Genomic DNA, 23932 nt, shown 5'->3' on the forward strand with positions numbered 1-23932 from the left:
TACAAGTTTTCTCATAGGCTCTGGTAATTCTAGTGTTAACTGCAAAGTCCCTCTTTGCTATGAAAATGAACTTAATCCCAAAAAACCCATTTCCACTGCTGTTGTGAAGAAGGCTTCAGGGTGCCCAAGATTGTCCAGAAAGCACCAGGACTGTCTCCTAAAGTTGATTCATCTGTGGGATCGGGGCACCACCAGTGCAGGGCTTGCTCAGGAATGGCAGCAGGCAGGCGTGAGTGTATCTGCACGCACAGTGAGGCAAAGACTTTTGGAGGATGGCCTGGTGTCAAGTAGGGCAAGCAAAGAAGCCACTTCTCTCCAAGAAAAGCATCAGGGATAGACTGATATTCTGCAAAGGGTACAGGAATTGGACTGCTGAGGACTGGGGTAAAGTCATTTTCTCTGATGAATCCCCTTTCCAATTGTTTGGGGCATCTGGAAGAAAAATTGTCCAGAGAAGAAAAGGTGAACACTACCATCACTCCTGTGTCATGCCAACAGTAAAGCATCCTGATCCCATTCATGTGAGGGGTTGCTTCTCAGCCATGGAAGTGGGCTCACTCACAATTTTGCCTAAGAACACAACCATGAATAAAGAATGATACCAAAACATCATCAGAGGGAAGCTTCTCCCAACCATCCAAGAACAGTTTGTTGATGAACAATGCCTTTTCCGGCATGATGGAGCACCGTTCCATAAGGCAAAAGTGATAACTAAGTGGCTCAGAGAACAAAACATTGAAATTTTGGGTCCATGGCCAGGAAACTCCCCAGACCTTAATCCCATTGAGAATGTGTGGTCAATCCTCAGGAGGCAAGTGGACAAACAAAAACCCACAAATACTGACAAACTCCAAGCATTGATTGTGCAAGAATGGGCTGCCATCAGTCAGGATTTGGCCCAGAAATTGATTGACAGCATGCCAAGGCAAATTGCAGAGGTCTTGAAAAAGAAGGGCCAACACTGCAAATATTGACTCTATTTATAAACTTAATGTATTTGTCAATTAAAGCCTTTGAAATTTATGAAATGCTTGTAATTATCCTTCAGTATACTACAGAAACATCTGGAAAACAAGATCTAAAAACACTGAAGCAGCAAACTTCGTAAAAACCAATACTAGTGTCATTCTCAAAACATTTGGCCATGACTGTATTATTTCAAAATTTAAATAGCTTTTGTTCTCTTATTTTCAAGGTGTGTCACATAAGTGATCAGACTTACTTTTTACTTAATTTACTTGGATACTTACTTATCCAAGTGATGCATAAAGAAAACAATCAGAAGTAACAGTGTTGAATAGGGAAAGTGTGTGTGACAGCATAATCCTATCAAAATATTACTTCAGAACTGACAGCATAGACAAGCCAACTGATCATATGGAGTTCAATTAAGGCCCTTAAATGGCTCCGGTTAACCTCTTCTCAGTAAAAAAAAAAACACGGAGCTTACATGTTGGAAGTTGCAAAAGGAGCAGGTGGTTAAGGCAAGTTGTAAATCTGTTTGCGTTCTCAATTCCTTGGTTTGCGTCCAACTTCTCCACTTGCTGCAGGGACATCGAACTGTTGGCCGTAAGTCTGCGTCCCTATTACTTGCCCAGAGAGTTTGGACACGTCATTGTTGTCATCGTGTATATTCCTCCTCGGGCGGACGTGGAGATAGCGAGTGACATCATCCATTCTGCTGTTGCTAAGTTACAAACGCAGCACCCCGAGGCACTTGTGCTAATCGCTGGAGACTTTAACCATGTGACGCTGGACAAAACATTACCTGCATTCTCCCAGTATGTGGACTGCAACACCCGGGGAAATAAGACTATTGATTTATTGTATGCAAACGTTAAAGACGCATACAGTGCCACCCCGCTGCCTGCGCTTGGGAAAGGAGATCATAACCTGGTTCTGCTTCAGCCTCACTACAAACCAAAAGTGAGAATCCTACCTGTAACCACACGATCATTCAGGAAGTGGACCCCGGAGGCTGAGAATGCTCTGAGACAATGTTTTGGAACTACAGACTGGGATATCCTGCAGGGATCACATAGTGAGAACATTGAGGAGGTTGTTGACTGCACTACTGACTACATCAACTTCTGTATGGACATTGTAGTTCCAGTAAGAACAGTACGCTGCTATGCTAACAACAAGCCATGGATTACAAGTGACATCAAGGGCCTTTTGAACCAGAAGAAAAGGGCCTTTAAAGACGGTGATCAGCATGAGCTCAAGCGCGTGCAGAAGGAACTCCGAGTCCAGCTCAGGGCGGCAAAAGAGCAGTACAGGAGAAAGCTGGAGCAGAAGTTGCAGAACAACAGCATGAAGGAAGTGTGGGATGGGATGACGATCATCACTGGCTGCAGCTCAAAGCGGGGTACCACCATCGAGAGAGACGTGAAGAGAGCAAACCAAATGAACATCTTCTTTAACAGGTTTGACCACCCTAACCCACTCTCACCTCGGAGTACTGCACTCTCTACACATCCTTCTGCTGATACCAACATAGGAGAGACATTCCCACCCACAATTACAGCAGCGCAAGTGAGCAGAGAGCTGAGGAAACTTCGTGCCAGCAAAGCAGCAGGTCCAGATGGAGTATCGCCACGACTGCTGAAGGTCTGTGCATCAGAGCTGGGGGGTCCTCTACAGCGCATCTTCAACCTGAGCCTGGAACAGGGGAAAGTCCCGAGGCTTTGGAAAACATCTTGCATCACCCCAGTCCCAAAGGTATCACGTCCTGGTGAGCTGAATGACTTCCGGCCTGTCGCTCTAACATCACATGTGATGAAGACCATGGAGTGGCTGCTGCTTCACCACCTGAGGCCACAGGTCCAACACACCCTCGACCCTCTGCAGTCGCATACCAGGAGAAGGTGGGAGCGGAAGATGCCATCATCTATATGCTACATCGATCCCTCTCCCACTTGGACAGAGGCAGTGGCGCTGTAAGAATTATGTTTCTAGACTTCTCTAGCGCCTTCAACACCATCCAACCTCTGCTCCTTAGGGACAAGCTGACAGAGATGGGAGTAGATTCATACCTGGTGGCATGGATCGTGGACTATCTTACAAACAGACCTCAGTATGTGCGTCTCGGGAATTGCAGATCTGACATTGTGGTCAGCAACACAGGAGCGCCGCAGGGGACTGTACTTTCTCCGGTCCTGTTCAGCCTATATACATTGGACTTCCAATATAACTCGGAGTCCTGCCACGTGCAAAAGTTTGCTGATGACACTGCTATCGTGGGCTGCATCAGGAGTGGGCAGGAGGAGGAGTATAGAAACCTCATCAAGGACTTTGTTAAATGGTGCGACTTAAACCACCTACAACTGAACACCAGCAAAACCAAGGAACTGGTGGTGGATTTTAGGAGACCCAGGCCCCTCATGGACCCTGTGATCATCAGAGGTGACTGTGTGCAGTGGGTGCAGACCTATAAATACTTGGGAGTTCAGCTGGACGATAAATTGGACTGGACTGCCAATACTGATTCTCTGTGCAAGAAAGGACAGAGCCGCCTGTACTTCCTTAGAAGACTGGCATCCTTCAACATCTGCAGTAAGATGCTGCAGATGTTCTATCAGATGGTTGTGGCGAGTGCCCTCTTCTACGCAGTGGTGTGCTGGGGAGGCAGCATTAAGAAGAAGGATGCCTCACGTCTGGACAAACTGGTGAGGAAGGCAGGCTCTATTGTTGGCATGGAGCTGGACGGTTTGACATCCGTAGCAGAGCAACGGGCACTCAAGAGGCTCCTACCAATTATGGAGAATCCACTACATCCATTAAACAATGTCATCTCCAGACTGAGAAGCAGTTTCAGCGACAGACTGCTGTCACTGTCCTGCTACACTGACAGACTGAAAAGATCATTCCTCCCCCAAACTATGCGACTCTTCAATTCCACCAGAGGGGGTAAACGTTGAACATTATTCAAGTTATTGTCTGTTTTTTACCTGCATTTTTTATTACTCTTTAATTTAATATTTTTTGCTGCTGGAGTATGTGAATTTCCCCCTGGGATTAATAAAGTATCTATCTATCTATCTATCTATCTATCTAACAGCAACAAGCGTATATCATGTATCAACACTTAATGGAGTAGCATCCCGTCATATTAGTGATTTAAAAGTGTCAGCATGCAATACTGTTTTGATTAGAGGAAATGCTTTTTTAAAAAAAAAAAAAATTTCAGACCACACCAGTACAAAATGCTCCACTGAGCATAACAGCGATAAGTGAGACTGCATTCCATTTGCAACAATATTCAAATATGCATAATATGAACTTTAATTTATGCATCAAATAATAATAATAATTCATTGCATTTATATAGTGCTTTTCTCAGTACTCAAAGCGCTATCCACACAGGGAGGAACCGGGAAGCGAACCCACAATTTTCCACAGTCTCCTTACTGCAAAGCAGCAGCACTACCACTGAGCCACCTGAGCTTTCACTAAGTTTGTCACATTTTATTTCTTATACTAAATTTATTTTGGCTTCAAAAACTGCCAATGATAAAATTTAGTGTGTTTGCCACAATGAATGCAGTTAACGCAGCATAACCGTGTGTCTCTGCTTCCATTAAATGCATTACATGTCATAACAGGTTTGCCTTGCACTTCAAATATGAGGTGAAGCACATGAATGTCTGGTCACCAAGGAAAATTTTGAAACACTAACAAAATAATTTGATTTTTGAATTGACCCATTGATTAGCTACAGGTAGAAAAGATAGCCATATGTTTTTAAACATGCTGCTATTTTTATTTTCTCGTCACCCACTGCAGCCAGGATAGGCACCTGCCCTGCACAGGACACTACACTTAGAACAGTGGTACTCAAACCTAGTCCTCGAGAGCTCTTATAGTTGCAGGTGTATGGTCTAACCAGTTTCCCCTAGTTATTTCCCCTCTAATTGCAGATAATATTGTATCATTGGCTTTATGTCTGACAGCCTCTTGAAGAATTTGCGGTTGAATGTATTACAGTTAAGAAAAAAACAAGCACCCCCATGAAAAAATGGCTTATTCTCTTCATGTAAGGGATAAAGCAGTTTCTAAAACAGAAAGATTTCAGATAGTTTGGTTTCTTCATCACAAATGAAAGAACTGATGATTGGAACATTGCCCAATAAACAAGGGCAATGTCAGAGGTTTTATGAATGTTGTTCCAGAGTGGGGTGGTGAAGTCGGATCCAAGTCCTCAGGTAAAGTCCAGGTAAAGTAGTCAGTCTATTTAATCATCCACAGCTAGAAGCAAAATTCATACTGCAACTCAATTCCAACTATTTCACTCAGATCCTACCTTTTAAAGAATTGTGAACAGGAAAAAAAACATTTTAAATAGTACTGAATCCAATAAAGATGAATGACGTGAAAACTCTCCATGTCACACCTCAACCAGTCCTAGCTCCTCTCTCGTGCTCAATGGTTTATACATACAGATATGGCAGTGATACCTCTGCTCAAAGCAACAGCTACCATCTTTTGTTTTCCCATTTCTAATTCTTGTCATAATGAGCTGACGAATTTACAGATGCCCTGCATTGAAAACAATATTAACCTTTTGAGGGCTGAATATTTTTTCCAAAAAAACAGTTTTCTGAAAGCACACAAGCAATGGTTTCACATAGAAATAAAAATAAAACGTCTTTTGATATGTGGTGTGGAAATCTGATGAATTAGAAGGTAAGTACATTCATTACAATTTGTATACAACTAGTTATCCACATATTTACCAGAACTGTAATATAAAATATGCATAAATGTATTCTATAAATAAACTGAATTACTATTTTTAGTAAATGTGTTCACCTAAGCATTCTCAGTCTTACTGCATTCTAGGCCAAATAATGACAGCATTATTAATCCAATGGCATTTGCTCATTTATACAGTCATATGAAAAAGTTTGGGAACCCCTCTTAATTCTGAGGCTTTTTGTTTATCATTGGCTGAGCTTTCAAAATAACAACTTCCTTTTAATATATGACATGCCTTATGTAAACAGTATTATTTCAGCAGTGACATTAAGTTTATTGGATTAACAAAAAATATGCAATATGCATCATAACAAAATTAGACAGGTGCATAAATTTGGGCATATTTGAGATATTAAATCAATACTTAGTTGAGCCTCCTTTTGCAAATATAACCACCTCTAGACACCTCCTATAGCCTTTGATGAGTGTCTGGATTCTGGATGGAGGTATTTTTGACCATTCTTCCGTACAAAATCTCTCCAGTTCAGTTAAATTTGATGGCTGCCGAGCATAGACAGCCTGCTTCAAATCATCCTATAGATTTTCGATGATATTCAAGTCAGGGGACTGTGACGGCCATTCCAGAACATTGTACTTCTCCCTCTGCATGAATGCCTTTGTAGATTTCGAACTGTGTTTTGGGTCATTGTCTTGTTGGAATATCCAACCCTGTGTAACTTCAACTTTGTGACTGATGCTTGAACATTATCCTGAAGAATTTGTTGATATTGGGTTGAATTCATCTGACCCTCGACTTTAATAAGGGCCCCAGTCCCTTAACTAGCCACACAGCATGATGGAACTTCCACCAAATTTGACAGTAGGTAGCAGGAGTTTTTCTTGGAATGCGGTGTTCTTCTTCTGCCATGAAAAGCGCTTTTTGTTATGACCAAATAACTCAATTTTTGTCTCATCAGTCCAAAGCACTTTGTTCCAAAATGAATCTGGCTTGTCTAAATAAGCATTTTCATACAACAAGTGACTCTGTTTGTGGCACAAGTGCAGAAAGGGCTTCTTTCTCATCACCCTGCCATACAGATGTTCTTTGTGCAAATTGCGCTGAATTGCAGAACGATGTACAGTTACACCATCTGCAGCAAGATGTTCCTGCAGGTCTTTGGAGGTGATCTGTGGGTTGTCTGTAATCATTCTCACAATCCTGCACATATGCCGCTCCTGTATTTTTCTTGGCCTGCCACACCTGGGTTTAACAGCAACTGTGCCTGTGGCCTTCCATTTCCTGATTACATTCCTTAAAGTTGAAACTGACAGTTAAAACCTCTGAGATAGCTTTTTGTAGCCTTCCCCTAAACCATGATACTGCACAATCTTTGTTTTCAGATCTTTTGAGAGCTACTTTGAGGATCCCATGCTGTCACTCTTCAGAGGAGAGTCAAAGGGAAGCACAACTTGCAATTGACCACCTTAAATACCTTTTCTCATGATTGGACACACCTGTCTATGAAGTTCAAGGCTTAACGAGCTAATCCAACCAATTTGGTGTTGCAAGTAATCAGTATTGAGCAGTTACATGCATTCAAATCAGCAAAATTACAAGGGTACCCAAATTTTTGCACAGCCAGTTTTTCACATTTGATTTAATTTCATACAACTAAATACTGCTTCACTAAAAATCTTTGTTCGGAAAACACCCCAGTACTCAGATGTTCCTAGGAAATGAAACACATACCACTGTTATCTTTTTTGTTGAAAGTAGAGTAAATTATTATGCAAGCTGAGAGGGGTTCCCAAACTTTTTTTCTGGTGTAAAGAGAAATCACAAACAAAGATATACAAAATCTATTGCACATCGGCATGTCTGCACATTTTTCTGTCTCCTAATCCTTAATGTAAAAGGTGAAGAAATCCATCTCTCCAATAATTTACTTCTCTCCCCACATGCAGTTATGGGGTCAAGAAGCCAAAATTATTCTCAGCAACACTGAGATATGGATGGGGTTCTAGGGGACATCATACAACATGACTTAAATAAATCACTACCATTTGGGTGACTAAGCCAGTATACGTAGGTTTCCATTTCATTGCTCTTTATATTTGTTTTAACTGAATACATTCTTAGACTATTTTCCTTCACTTTTAGGCCTTTAAAGCTTGCTCTGTCTTGGTTAATTTCGCCCCTATTTCTTTATAAGCATTTACTTCATGTTCTGTAACTTCCTGGAAAATAACCTATACTATACTTTTCAAGTTTACCTGACATCCCCCTCAATATAGTAATTAATAATCAGTGCTCAGACCTGTGGAATTCAAGTAAGTTGAATTTAGCCTTTATCCATCAAGCATCAAGCTATCACACGACAAAATTATTTAATGGGAATGCAGCAGTCCAAGTGATGCATAAAGAAAACGATCAGAAGTAACAGTGTTAAATAGTTAAAGTGTGCTTGACAGCATAATCCTATCAAAATATTACTTCAGAACTGACAGCATAGACAAGCCAATTGATCATATGGAGTTCAATTAAGGCCCTTAAATGGTTCCGGTTAACCTCTTCTCAGGAAAAAAAAAACGCCGAGCTACATGTTGGAAGTCGCAAAAGGGGCAGGTGGTTAAAGCAAGTTGTAAATCTGCTTGCGTTCTCAATCCCTTGGTTTGCGCCCAACAGTAGCAAGCGTAAATCATGTATCTGCACTTAATGGAGCGGCATCCCGTCATATTAGTGATTTTAAAATATCAGCGTGCAAAACTGTTTTGATTAGAGGAAAAGCTTTTTAATAATAAAAAAATAAATAAATGTTCAGACCACACCAGTACAAAACCATATTGAAATGGCCCTTGCACGATCGGCTGCAAAGGTGGTATGTTTTTATGATTCATACAGACTAAGATTTGAGATGGCAGCGACCTAGAGACAACATCTAAGGCCCTCGTCGCCTCTAGCGCTCTTCTTGCTCACTTTATTGATGGTTCCCTTGATGCCAGGTTGAGGCACGCGTAGCACCGTTCTCCCACTATAGAGAGCTAACTGCACGTTTAATGCGGTCCGTCTACTCCTCGTGTAACTGTGGTAGCTTTCGAGGACTTGCACCAGTCTTAGTTTATTTTGACCGTTATGAGCCGAAGATTCAACTTAAATTAAATGTCTTTTTCTATAAACAAAGCAATGCACCTATACTTAATTGATAATACAACAATTACTAAGCTAAGTCCTTCTCTCAACATTGGCCTATTTTTAAAACAAAAAAATGTTACACCCTTACCTGTTCTGGATATACGTGCGACATTAAGCCAAATATACAGTATAATTAGCAAATAGCTCAAGGACCGCTAACGACGCACGTCTACGCCGAAGCAAAGGCTCCTGGGGAAAAGAGTTCTTTGCTTGGTGAGTTTGAGTCGCGCGAGATCTTGCTGGGTGTTTGGCTGCAGACGCGGCAGGTGTTACTACTAGATGACGGAATGAGAGATCATGGATATTTCTTTTGTTATAGTTACCTCCCTGATTCGATTACCGTCGCTTCATTTCCATATAGCAGTGAGCAGATTTTACAATTGACGAGTTTTGTATTGGAGCTAATATTTTTTTTAATTAAAAAGTATTGTTCTTTCTGATGCCTACCACGTATGAATGACCAGGGTGAGCCCACAGACAATCGGACTTATTTATTAACGAAAGAGAAATCGTTGAACACTAACGCCTCCACAGAAGTCAATGGGCACCTAAACACAAGTACAAGTTGCTTATTCCCTCGCCTTGTTCACTGTGCGGTTGCACCCTCCCTACGCTGGCTTCCTAAAGAGCCGTGGAATAGACGAGCTGCCTCTGGAGGAGCACTCAGTCCTTGGCAACCTAAATTACTGCAGGTTTTAATTCAAAGCAATTTCACAATCAGTGCGTTTTTCTTATTTTAATTGATATCACTGTTTAGTTTTAAAACCGAAAACATTTCTAAGAAATGAATAAGTATTTTTGTTCTTTACTGTAGTTGAAAATGCCCACGTTTCTTTGGGCGTTTTTTTGTTGTACCATTTTCTGTAAAATGTGCTTAAATGCTGATGATTAGCAATGAGCAGTGCAGAACATTGGTGCAAACAATGAATGCTGATGGTAGCAATTACTTCAATAGTATTTTCACTTGCCTGATCATTATGAAGTTTTTTTTCAATTAAGCAAACAACTGAATATGGTGCTTAAATGCTTTTTCATCCTTTGCATTTAGTATTGACAGTATTTGGATATAATTAAGGGAGGAAAAGGATCAATTAAAATACATTGCCAAAGGGAAACATATCAGTTATTGGCAAAAATACAAATATTTAGAATTTCTTAGAAGAATAACAATATGATTATGAAATCACAATATAAGAATGATGTACTGATTGTTCATTGCAGTCACAGGGTTTCCCAAATACTGAACCTGAGCCACCGTTCTAAACACTTTGCCATCAGTGAAGAAGCCGGCACCACTATGTGTGTAAGTGCAAAGTCTGTTGCTGTAAACACAGCAGATAGCTGGTCAATAAGCACTTCCATCTGCTTAGCTCTGCGTTAATGTATGTAGATTGCTAGTTTTATTTGTTTATTTTAAGAATACAATAATGAACACATTATGGTTCTAGCCATTCTTTTTTTTTTTTGCTTGTATTTTTTTATGAGAGTTAAGATGGTACCAGCAATAAATGGTGAAATGGGAGTACAGCAGAGTATCACTCCTTCCCAGGTGATGGATGGATTGTTTTCTTTTGTTTGATGTGAACTCTAAACTCAGAGAAATCTTACCACTGTATCCACCTTAATACAAGTATGTGTATCTATGTGTCCATCCAGTTTCTGTGTCTCTGTCTCTATATGTCATTTGGTATGGGATCAAAGCAGTTCTAATGTTTGTGTAGTGTTATATCTGGTGGAATGATAAATGCAAAGCACTTTATTACTGCAAATGTTTGTGATGTGCCATTTGTTGGAATGACAGGCAATTCATTACATTACTACATACATTAAAAAATACATTTAAATATATTGTGCACTACAAATGTTAACGGTGGTGCCTAAGCTGATTACTTAGATTTCAACCCATCTTAACTGGGTAGCACAACTAGTTGTCTGATAAATGACAAGATATGTATGCACTGCAAAAAACTAGCGCCTTGACTTCCATCCAGTTCTGCTGGGATAAGCTGTTATCAACATCACCTTAATATTGGAATATAATAGTTTGGTTAATAAATGGATTGGTAATATATTAAATGAATTTTGATACTGTTATTTGTTTGTTTTGGGTTTTTTTCTGCCATTAATGCTTTTTTCTACTACCTTAAGAAAACAGAACTAGGCTTATAACCTCGAGTCTGCTGTTTTTTCACTACAATTAAGATTAGCAAAGAAGGTATTGCTTTCACATTAATTACATCAACAACAAATGTTTATATATTAGCCTGTTCATCCATCCATCCATTTTCTAACTTGGTGCAGAGTTGTGAGGAGCTGGTGTCAATCTGGAAGTGTTTTGATATCAGTGTGAATCAGCCACATTTTTATATAGTGTGCATGTGTTTATGATTTTTAAGAAGTTGACTGATCTGTTATATGGTAAATACCTGTTGCTTTTGTAATGGATTTTTGTTACTTTTTATTATCCCACATTTGAAAAACATAACTCTTTTTACAGTTTGATCTTAAGCCTTCAAATATGGATATTTCCATTACCTAGAAAAAAACTCTACATTTTCTTTGCACAACAGTTTGTGCTGCTGCCACAGATCCTTCCTTACAGTGCTGTACTCAACACCCATAGATACATTTTTGTTTTTTTAAACTTTTAATGCACTAGAGTAAAAGTTTATGTACAAAAACATACAAGATAAAAGGAAAACAGGGATGCAACAGAAGTTCCCTATGTCCAAAAAAATTAAAAGATTTTTCTGATCTATAGCTAGAAAACACCCACTCACTGACACACACACATACACACACATTTTTAATGCTTCCACTGGACCAAAGCAGGGCCCTTGTTTATAAGTTACAGTATGTGTACATTGAAATAAGTGTCACACTTAAAAATGTACTTGTGATTTCTAAGGTGGCTATTCATGAATTAAAGGCAAACAGCCAATTGCAGATTGTACCAGAGGGGGCTAAATACCCATAACTGTTAATTTAAAATTCCTAAATACATTAAAGCCAAATGGGTCCACTTGATAGTCTGGGATATTTGTCTGTGATAATACCCACCATGTGTGACAATCTTAAATATTCTTTGAAGTGTATGAGAAAAAAATCATGCCATCTGTTTATTGAACTCAGTTATTCCAGTGAAGGCTGTAGGAAGCCTTGAGCCTATCCTAGCAGTGTCAAAATCTAGACAGGAACCAAATCAGGATGGAGCACCAGCCATCAGAGAAAAAAAGCAACTAAGCAATATAAAAGTTTTAAGAGTTTTTTTTTTTATTTCAACTCCAGAAAACAAGAACATTTTTTTTGCTCAGTCATACCATGCTACAAAATAGAAAAAGTGCTTTTCTCACATAAAATCCTTTGTAAACATTTTCAGAAAATGTACATCTTAACAGCAGGGTGCAATGTTATGTTTCCCTGTATTGCACACTTAAATATTTTATATTTGAAATTATTTCTATCTTTTGTTAGGACCAAGTATGATAATCCTTGTGATTTAAGCAAAATAGCAAACATAAAGGACTTCCTGTTTCATAGCATGCTATTAATTTGCTTACCATTTTTGTAGCCTTCAAACAATAACAAACATACTTAAAACATACTTCTTTAATGTTATCAAGGATGGTAAGTGGGATTACTGTATTTGTTGAAAATAAATAAATAAATATATATTATAGCAATAACCTTTTAATAATCAATATACAAAATTTGGAAGATTGCACACTTTCAAATAATCATGCATATCTGTAATTGCTTATCCTGTTGCGATTTGTAGTGTTTTGATGACAGACCAGACCTGCTTTTCCACAGCAGCAATCTCCAGATTCTCTTGAGGGATTCTTATTTTCTTTAACAAAGGCTAAGGAAACTTTCCAAAGTACCCTTGCAGTGGGCCATTCCGGGCTCCATTGTGGCAAGAAGTCTTCTTCGCTTCATGTTCATCTCTCAATCCAGAGCTCCTGCAAATGCTGTATATAAAACTAACTCTCTGAAGAAATCTGACATCTTCCTCTACCAAAACTGTTATGTAGGAAAGTACAACGTATCTCTGTAAAATATTATTTTCCATTAGATTTGACATTTTGTGTGATTCTCCAATGAAAGCAACCTCTTATGCTTTAAGGACATCCTTTGATGGCTTAGAAATAAAACGATATCTGTGACATGGAGACTTAACTGCTGTCTCATTACCACCATGCAGTTATATACAGTACATATGTTGCTGCATTTATTGCTGTGTTCCAAAATGACAGTTGAATTTATCCAGCTTTGCCTTATTATGTTTTTAGAGTTACTATATCATTAAAGGTATTAACAATCTGCTGAATATTAATCAGGCCTTTACAACATTTCATTAACATTAGCATTAATGTGCTAAGAGTTATTCTTTTACAGTGGTATTTTTTTGAAGAGTTAAAATGAAAGAAATTCTTTTACAGTGGTATTTTTTTTGAAGAGTTAAAATGAAAGATATGCTTGTTAAAATCTTGTTAAACATGCATAACATGCAAATTTTTTAACTTATTAATTTTGAATTTCTCTCTTATGAAGGGTTTGGGGGAATCTGAGCGGTCACAGCTAATTTTGACCTTTAAACCTGCTAAACACCTTTGTTTCTGTTCAGTACAAAGTAGATTATTTTCTCTGTGCATCCACCTGAAGAGGTCGGTATTGAAAAGATCATTAAACATTGTCTCTGTATATGAAGATCTTCCAATTGATACAATAACCAAGGCTTTAAAACATGTAACCCTAGTATTTGCCTCAGAGGAAATCTTTGGAAAGAGCACTGATTTCACTTTTATCACTATGAATTACTGTAATACAAACCAGCTCATAGCAGTATTGTAAGACATAATTATGAATTTACTGTGGCAAATATCTCTGGTTTTGTAGATTACTTTTCAGGAAGCTGCACAGAGCTTTTGTCAGAACATTCACTATCTATATCTGACAGTCTTTCTGTGTCAGGAATTGGTGCCAAGTGACACATAATCAAGGGCCAGTTTTTCTTCTGATGACAACCTATGCTGAAAGCAGGGAATACAGCACCACGAAACTTGCATTTGAAAGTAAAGATGTGACTCCACTTGTTTTCTGTTTTGTAGAAAGACAGTCGACCTTCCTCATAGTCCAAGAAAACACCTAATCGATTGATGCGCTCCCGGATATCCAGTGCAATGGTTTCATTATTATGCATGATAAGGTAGTCACCATCAACCAAATTCAGAGCCCAAGAATTTTTGTTTTGACCCAGAGTAGCATCTCTCTTATTCCCGTTACGTGCTATTGACTCAGAAGCCACACCAATGGTCCACTCTTCATTGCTCTGGACTGTCACTTCCCAGTAGTGGCGACCATTTGAAAACTTCTGGTTTGCCAGAATGTTTTGTGCAGTGATAAACCGTTCATTCTTTATTGGTACAATCCTCTGCTTTGTAGAATATTTAAGTTCTGTCTCATCTGCTGACACTTCATAGCAAACATGAGCCGTGTCCTGATTCAAAGTGATATTTTCAGAATCTGTAAAAAAACAGATTAGAAAGTTGATCTGAGCAAATTTACTTTTAATATTCATCATCTTTTATTGAGCTGTTAAGCAAAATAATACCATTTATCGGCTAAATAAAAGGATTACACTATGCAAGCTTTCCCTGAAGGAGGGGCCTGAGCTGCCTCATAAGCTTACATATTGTAATATTTTTTGTTAACCAATAAAAGATGTAATTTTGCTTGACTTCTTATTGTATAATAATGGCTAACACAGAACAACACCCTTCTGCTATCATCTTTCATTGTAAGAGTTTTAATTTTAAATAACATGCAACTTGGTGGTGTGGAGGCTACTGCTCTTTTGCAGATCAAATCTCTTACCTGGTCATTGTTCATGTCGAGTGTACACGTGGTCCTAGTATTTGCATGAATTTTTGTCTGGGAGCATGAAGTTTCCCTCCCACTTCCCTAAACATGTATATTTTAGTTTAACTGTCATTTCTAAATTTGTTCCTACATGAGTGTGGGTGTGTGTGTATTGTACATGTGCCTTGTGATGGACTTGGCACCCATTCTAAGATACCCATTTAGTTACTGATTTTGCCCAGTGCTATCAGGCTAGACTCTGACGTCCCACAATAGTGAACCCGATTAAGTTAGCTTGACAATGTAAAGTTATAGTGTAACATACAGTATACTCTAACAAACACAGTTACGGGCTAAAGTATTTGAACACAAGTTTGGTGACACCATCTCTGGTCATGTTATACCCAAGTGCCACTGCCTATGGTTGATAACAAAGTGGAAGAAGATCTTTGTATAGTCATTCTACAATAATGAGTCTAAAAATAATGAATGTTGTCCTTCATACAGAGATTCACCACTCTATCCATCCATCCATTTTCTAACCCGCTGAATCCGAACACAGGGTCACGGGGGTCTGCTGGAGCCAATCCCAGCCAACACAGGGCGCAAGGCAGGAAACAAACCCCAGGCAGGGTGCCAGCCCACCACAGGGTGTGCACACATCCACACACCAAGTACACACTAGAGACAATTTAGAATCGCCAATCCACCTAACCTGCATGTCTTTGGACTGTGGGAGGAAACCGGACTACCCGGAGGAAACCCATGCAGACACGGGGAGAACATGCAAACTCCACGCAGGGAGGACCCGGGAAGCAAACCCAGGTCTCCTAACTGCGAGGCAGCAGCGCTACCCACTGCGCCACCATGCCGCCCTTCACCACTCTATCACTAATCAGTAGTGACATCTGTAGTGACAACTGCCTTTGGTTTATATAATACCTTGCATACTGGATATTCCAGCATTATGTGAAAGCACTAAAACTCATCACTTATAGAGATCACCGAAGAAAAAAGGAGTTGATAATGGAAATGACAGTAATAAAATCTGTACTGTACTATATCAGATGGACTAAGTGAAGGAAAGCCACAGGAAGACTTCAAAAGTTATGCCCTAGTGTCTCAGTAAAAACTAAAATAAAAATATGTGTTATACTCCCATGAAGGGCAGTCATCTAGTGTGACACACTCAGCGATTATAAATAAGAGCGGGCTCCATGTGCATGATAGCTGACAACCAATGACTGCTCATCCAGAAGTGCAATGTATATAATTCAGTGACGAGGAAAAGGAATGCAGGTGTTTTAAACCTCGAGCTCATCTGTCTGATATCTCTTGTTTTACATACCATGACAGACTAGAAACAAGAAAAAAAAAGCCAAGGTTGCAGCAAAACTGCAGCAAAATCTGCCATAGCTGTTAACCCCTCTACACAACACTGGCTCTGTCAGGCATCACACTATTGGTTGTCAGAAAAATGCACATGCATGGCTGTACTGGAAAGTCAGCACCTAGTCACATAATTTTACATGCCCAGTGATTTTCAGTCATTAATACTGACATATTTCAGTGATGAGATCAGCAGTGATGATTCTGAAATACCTTACGACTAGAAGTTGTGTAATGTGACATAGGCTTAAGTGGATTCAGTTGGTGAGTGGGGTGGTTGTGTATTACCAGTTTTTGGTTGGATGAGAAATTGAAAGAAATGCTGTTAAAGCTGAAGCAGAAAAGTAGATGGTACTATTCTATCAGTATTAGAAATCCTATACAATCGAATAGCTAAAATGATCTGTGATGGACGACATGCATGGGCGGACATTCTGGCCAGGATGGATCATGGCTCCCTAAGTGGATGGGAGGCCTGCCCTATGCCACTACAAAGAATAAGGCAAAGATGCCAATGCCAGAGTGGGTATGCTGGCATACCGGTTGGGTTGGACCCTGGGATAATACCCAGCCAGAATGACAACATAATGGAAGGACAGGGGGAAAAAATTTGCCAGGATGACGGGCTTCCCAGAAACAATGGGAGACAACTCCCTAGTGTAATGTTACCTCTGAGGTTACCCACAAGGCAGTCTGGATATTGTAGTTCCCTAGAACAGCCTTGTCAGGTTCCATGGGGGCCACCAGAGAGTGTTACCGAGATTCTCCATCCCTGCTTTGTGGGACTTCCATGTGACCTGGAAGTGCTTCTGTAGGGCTGAAATACTCCTGGTTCTTAGATAAAAGAACCCGCTTGACCTAATCCAGGTGAGTCAAAGTCGGGTGGAAGTAGACAAAGTTCGTCTGGGAGGTGGAGAGGAGGACAGAAGAATTGAGATAGCGTGTACACTGTACAGATTTGTATTTATTGCATTTATGGAGCCTTGGTGGACGGTATCTGTGATAATAAACTGTCTTTATTTTAACGGGATTTGTGTCTGTGTGGCTGTGTCTGGAGTTTGGGCAGGAGGTCTCTGGCACCCTCTGTTGTCCATCCTTCATTAAAAATTTTATGTCAAATTGTGAAAATCCTTGAATACTAAGGATCGCAAGGTATTGTTCTTAACCCTATGATCATTAAGCCTAGCATCCATCCACTTTCAAACCTACTTATCCAAAGCAGGGTCATGGAAAGCTGTAGCATATCCCAGCAAGCATTGGGCACAAGGCAGGAACAACCTTGAGACTGAAAGCCAGAACATGAAAGGGTGAACCTAATCTGCATGTGTTTGGAGTGTGGGAAGAAACCAGAGTACCCGGAGAAGAACATGCAAATTCCACACAGGAAGAAGCTGAGACGTGAACCCCTGTCTCCTTGTTTCAAGGGAGCAGTGCTGCCACTGCAACATTTTATCATCAAGCCTTATAACCTGAATTTCAGCAGTTTAACTTACATTGTTCCAGTAGACACCCCATGTTCAGAAATCACATGATGATGGCAAATTAATATAATTATGGTCCATTTCTGAGGTTTCCAACAAGATGCCACACAGCATCTTGTCTGTTACCATTGTTAACATGGAGTATGTGAATTTCCCCTTGGGATTAATAAAGTATCTATCTATCTATCTATCTATCTATCTATCTATCTATCTATCTATCTATCTATCTATCTATCTATCTATCTATCTATTAATGACATCTTCCATCTTCTTTTCACTGCCAATAAAGAAGTTCTTATCTTCACAGTCTTTGCAAAAGGTACCAGCACTTTTGGTACTGTGCTGCAAAATATCCAGCAAAAACAGTAATGCAAATGCTGTAAAAGATGTGCAGCCTTTTTGTACCTGCTGGTGCATACTTCTTTTAGTTTCCTCTTAGCCCATCGAGTTTCTACAGGACTTATTAAGATAAGTCTAGGTAAAATGTCACCACCAAGACTGTAAATTCATACAGTAAGTGAACATTCCCACAGTAGAAAACACTATTTCTAGCAGGACTGAAGTATTTTATCTATTTAGTGATTGTGAGGGTGTGAGTGTGAGTGTACATGCACATACCCACACTCACTCACCTTGAGACAATTTACAGTTGCTAATCAACATAAACAGGAACTATTTTTCTTGTGTTAAGGATGCGCTTTCTATTTGCTTGTGTGAGTTCACACATAAATACAGAAGTAAACCAAAACTAAACCAACCATGAGGCATGAAAAGTTTGCTGTGATTAGCGGGTGAAAGATTGTTGTGGAAGAAGACAAACATTAAGATAGCACGAACATCTCTTTTAAAATGGCTGAATTTCATATTATTGGTGGGTTTTTTTTTGTTTAAAAATGACATGCATAAACAATTTTACAATGGGTGTGTAATTGCAAGATGTGGATCAGTATTCAACAACTGTCTTGTGCCGTAAATGCCCCAGCAGCCTCCATTGTAAAGTACCAGTGGGGGCAAGATATTCAAATTTATAGAAAACACTTAACTTTAGAACACAATTTCACATAGCAAATGCATAAATATCATGTTTGTGAATAAATAATTTTGACTTGAAAAATATCACTCTTATTATTCACCCATTAGTCATCCTCAACCAACCCCTTTATCCATTTAGTTAATTATTGTATTAATTCTAATCTAACAGCATGAAACAACTTAGAGACCCAGTATGTCTCTGTGATTTACTGTATCTTGGGTTTTAGTTTTCTTGTACTCTGCCATGTGTTTTATTTTGAATTGTATTCTTATTTGCTTTGTAAATTACATTGTGGTAGTGATTGCTGCAAACGTTTCTACATATATGTAAAAAAGAGACACTAAGTGATTCAGAAAGCTGCAATATATAAGACATTGTGCTGTGCATATCCTGATAAATAAATTATTGTGTAACATCAAACTGCAGGCCCCCAAACCCTTTTTTATGTTACTCACATGCCCAAGGTCTTGGCAGAAGTTTCCTGATGTAAACCAACAAATCATCGATGCTGTTCTCCAGGGCTTTCAACCTCTTATCACTCACTTGGACTTCCTTGTCAAAACTTTTATGGATATTATGCAAGGGTTCAATGCTGTGTAAAAAGACAGTAAGGAATGTTAAAAGTTAATTGTTAAAATGAGAATGGGTTGGTAAAATATGACTATACAATAACTGGTTTGAATTGTGGCCTTAATTAAATTTAAAAATAAAACTGTACATCCACTAACTAGGACGTGATGTTTAAAAAGGGTTTCAGTTTTATTTTTTTGACATAACCTTTCAAGTCATGAAATCCTTTAGGAAGTAAATTAAGAGAGAGCAGCTAAACAAAACCTAGGCCTATGTTGACTCTCAATAGTTTGCATACAGAGCAAAGAGAGGGATGGAGGACAACAACAACAACATTTATTTATATAGCACATTTCCATATAAATGATGTAGCTCAAAGTGCTTTACAAGATGAAGAAAAAATGTTTTATAAAAATAAAAAATAAGATTAGGCAATACTAAGTTACTAAGAATAAAGTAAGGTCAATGACCAGGGGGATAGAAAAAAACAAGCTGAAGAAAAAAAAAACTCAAAATCTGCATGGGTTCCAAGGCCATGAGACCACCCAATGCCTACTAGGCCTTCTACCTAACATAAATGATCTAAATCTGTCCTCATGGTTTTCAGGCTTCACATGAAAGAATTAGATGATGATGGTCATGTGGACATCTGGCCTTCGGTCCATCAATGTAGGGGCTGCTTGGTGCCTTAATCAGGTGGTGGTGGTACAGATCGCAACATGATAACCAGCACTTTTGAATGTGCTGTTCAAGCAATTGGAAGGGCCAAAAACCCACACAAGTTTACTGTGTAGTGATTTCTCAACTTCTTTTAATATGATCCAACTGCATATTTTAGTTGACAAATTGATTGTTAAATTATATTTGAACCTTGACTTGGTAGACTGGATTCTGGACTTTTAACTAACAGAATGCAAACAGTGAGCATTAATGGCTATTTTTCTAATAGTCTAACTTCATCTATTGGATCAGCCCAATGCTGCAATTTGTCTCCTCTTCTATTCATTTTGTACTCAGGTGACTGCAGGAGTTCAAATAAGGACAGACATATCTTGAAATTTACAGATGACTCTGTTATTGTGAGTCTGTTACAAGTTACCTGTTGTTGATGAGTTTGTTCAGTGGTTTGATTGTCCCTTTTTGCAGCTGTGGGTATTAGGCTCTCCTCCTTCTCTTTCAACAATAATCAAAGGAGAATGTGGACATGCTGAAGCATTACATATATGTAGGGACACTCATTGATATAGGTTGACCATTGATCTCAAAACAGAAATGGCCATTCTTTCTAAGGAGTGTCAACTTTTTTTAAGTGGACAAAATCATACTGACAGTTTTTTTTCTTTCATTGAATCTATTTACACATTTGCTTTTATATTTTGGGTTGGCGAGTTTAATATTAAAAATATGAACCATACTGTTTAAACCATACTGTCAAAATTAGTAGTAAAATATTTGGTTTGTTGCAGCTCTCTGTCACTGTGCTGTATCATAAAAAAGGCCGACTTGAGTTTGTCAGACAGTAGACATCCTCTTTTTCCCAATATTCAGTTGTTGCCATCAGGTGGCAGATTTACATCCCCAAGGGTAAAGAAGAAAAGAATTAGGAACTTTTCTTCTCAGAGCTATAAGCATTTTGAATTCTGGTATTTGTAGGTATCCTACTGAATTCTGAACTATTATGTTTTGTTAAAGGCAATTACATTTATTTGCAGAAATCATGTAGGTGTGGGTACTGATTGTAACAATATTTGTTGTATCTCAGCTTGTTTTCTTGATTCTATATTACAGTGAATTTTTTTGTACTTTCCGGAAGCAAACAAATTTCCCTATGTATAATTAAAATCTAACTAACCTAACCTAACCTAACTTAAAGCGTAATCCAACTCACTGTCACTTTAGGGTTGGCTGCCTGTCCCAACAACACTGGATGCATGGCAGGAATCAAACCTGGATGGGGCACTAGTCCACAAGAGAACACACTAATACCTACACCCACAGAGAAACCAGTTTGGAATCACCAATAAACTTTATCTGCACACCTTTGGAAAAGTAGAGAAAGACTGAAATACCCAGAGGAAAGCTACATGAGCATACAGAGAGAATATAAACTATACATATACACCCATAATTATCCATCCATCCATTAATCCATATTACTAATCATCTAAATTCCAGTGTAGAACTTTAGAGAGCTACACTGTCTATACTGTAGATAGATAGATAGATAGATAGATAGATAGATAGATAGATAGATAGATAGATAGATAGATAGATAGATAGATAGATAGATAGATAGATAGATAGATAGATAGATAGATAGATAGAGATTAAAGACAATAACAAACAACACAAAACAAATTACAATTGCTTAGTTGAACTTTTTTTTTCCTATATAAAAGGGAACATATAGTATGAATTCTGATCTTTCAGTTCATATGTTCAAGATGGGTATGTTCGTTAGATAATTATTAAGCTTTTCATACCTACATGGCTAGGTGCTCGTACCTTGCTCACTGTTAGTCTATACTAGCTTACCTTCCCCCCTAGACAGTTTCTGTGTGTCTATTCATGCAAGTTGCTGTTCTGCACTTTCTTACTGGATTTAGGAAAAAAACCTAATAACAGCTTGGACTTATCCTTCAAAAGGTTGCTACCTTTTAGTTACAGTTACACCAGTACCATGATACATTAGCTGGCTTTGTGCTAACTTCTAAGTTACAATTAATAGTTCTTGAAATCAAAACAGGAGTACATATGGTCTGATGTAAGCGATGCTTTGTTTATTTCCTAGTCGGCTTTCTCCAGACACTAGGGAGAATCTTCAACATGCTTTCTTGTTTTAGGAGCTTGTCCCCTTTATCGCTTTGGTCACACCTTCTGATTGCAGGCAGTACTGCAGTTCCTTTTTGAGGTTCAAACACACCCTGTTGGTCCTCTTTTTACTAGCAAAGTTATGCCTGCTGGGTCAGCTGGTGATCAATCAGCCGTCATTGTTAACAAGACAAAAGTGTGGCATTACATATACAGTCTTCCTTCTGTCGGGCACTTGCTGTCTTTAGCAAGTTTTGGACTAATGGCACCCCTCGTCCATTTCCTGTTACAGACAGTCTACCATTTTGTCTTATCAGATAAGGAGCAGAGTCTACATTCCAAAGAGGTGCCCCATAGTAAAAACTGAGACTTTTTAGCTGGCTTTAACAGTGTCTGTTTTAGGTTTTTAAGTTAGGACTTGTGTTTTAGCCATAGCAAAATGGATAATATCAGTCTGTACTACAACAATATCTAGTTTCTTTATGTTCTGTCTGTTGGGGACCCCTTTCATAAGCTTTTCAAGGATTTAAACTGACGAAGGACTGCCATCACTCCTGATGTGTGTTGCAGCCAGGGCTTGAAGTGGGCTGGTATGCTGTACCATCAGTTCCCACTTTCTGCTTTGTGAACTGGAACGTAGCAGCACATCATGGTTTGACCACCAAAGGAACACCTTTATTATCCACAATATTGCATGTATTTTACCTATCACCCCAAATCTCATTCTCTGAAGTATATTGTTTGTATTTAAGCGCACTTGAAATCCAAGTGGACTTCTTGGGTAAACGTGTAAATTTGTATGTATATTATTTCACATCTTTAGAAGAGTAAGAAGAATTCGACAGAACAGGGAGTACTGCATTTACTCAAGAAGTCCACTTGGTAACCAGATCTTTTTTGGGTTTCACCTAGCTTTTCTTCATCCACTTCATTTTCCACACAGCTTGCCACGGCCCTAATTCTCTGTGTGATCACAGCTACAGCTTGTACAGTGGTGCTCTTCTACTTACAGTATTCATTGCATGAACTGTACACCCCATTTCTCTGAGCAATCACAAAAAAAGACATGCTGCCTAATAATACACCACTCGGTACACCATTATTACTAATGAATATTGACAAATAAAAAAACACAGGTTTACTAATTTTCTTTTTTATATATAATTTCACCAAATTTCAATCAAATCAGTCAAAGCGTTTTTGAGATTTTGAGGTATTTAGTTTTTCAGTTGTGGGTGGGGTTTACCTCTGAATATTGATATATTTAAATGTCCTACCTACCTACCGTCCTATATACCTACTGGCCTAGATGTACTATCCTGAGAAATGTCAGCTATTTAACTAAATGGGAAATTATATATTTGTTGATGAGAGTGCATTATTCATACAGTATACATATAACAGCTATACATTTAGTTCCTGTTGTCTCATGGATACAGTGCTCCTATGTTTTAATATTGCACCATTGCCAATACAGAATTTGTTCTAATATCTGTATGTTTTTTACAGGGACTCTGTGGTCCATCCCATATCCCAAAGATGTCCATTATAGGTTGATTGGCATTTCTAAATTGTCTCAGAATGAGGGTGGGTGTATTTACAAGTCAGATGAGGTTATGCTTAAGCTTTATAACACACTGCTGAGGCCTGGGTACTGTGTACAGTTTTGGTCTCCAGTCTACAAAAAGGACATACAGTAGCAGTACTAGAAAAGGTCCAGAGAAGAGCAACTAGGCTCATTCCAGGGCTATAGGTGATGAATTATGAGGAGACATGATTGAAGTGTTTAAAATTATGAAGGGAATTAGTACAGTAAATCAAGACTGTTATTTTAAAATGAGTTCATCAAAAACACAAGGATACAGCTGGAAACATGCTAAGGGTAAATTTCGCACC

General features: G+C 38.8%; 2 protein-coding genes across 3 annotated transcripts in view; both read right to left on the reverse strand.

Annotated features, from left to right (window-relative positions):
• The window catches only part of faim2a (Fas apoptotic inhibitory molecule 2a), a 195123-nt gene extending 185920 nt beyond the window's left edge, over positions 1–9203 (reverse strand). For both annotated transcript variants that reach the window (XM_028803871.2, XM_028803870.2), the window contains exon 1: positions 8979–9203. In XM_028803871.2, the coding sequence (XP_028659704.1) occupies positions 8979–9002 (24 nt within the window). In that variant the 5' untranslated portion in view covers positions 9003–9203. The remainder of the gene's footprint in view (positions 1–8978) is intronic.
• Positions 9204–13472: 4269 nt separating this feature from the next.
• The window catches only part of LOC114653512 (tripartite motif-containing protein 14-like), a 44930-nt gene continuing 34470 nt past the window's right edge, over positions 13473–23932 (reverse strand). Inside the window, exons 5-6 of the mRNA XM_028803872.2 lie at positions 19111–19247; positions 13473–14416 (exon numbers count right to left, since the gene is read on the reverse strand). Of these exons, the coding sequence (XP_028659705.1) occupies positions 13791–14416; positions 19111–19247 (763 nt within the window). The 3' untranslated portion in view covers positions 13473–13790. The remainder of the gene's footprint in view (positions 14417–19110; positions 19248–23932) is intronic.

This window comes from Erpetoichthys calabaricus, chromosome 6 (genome assembly GCF_900747795.2).
Source record: "Erpetoichthys calabaricus chromosome 6, fErpCal1.3, whole genome shotgun sequence".
Lineage (NCBI taxonomy): Eukaryota > Metazoa > Chordata > Cladistia > Polypteriformes > Polypteridae > Erpetoichthys > Erpetoichthys calabaricus.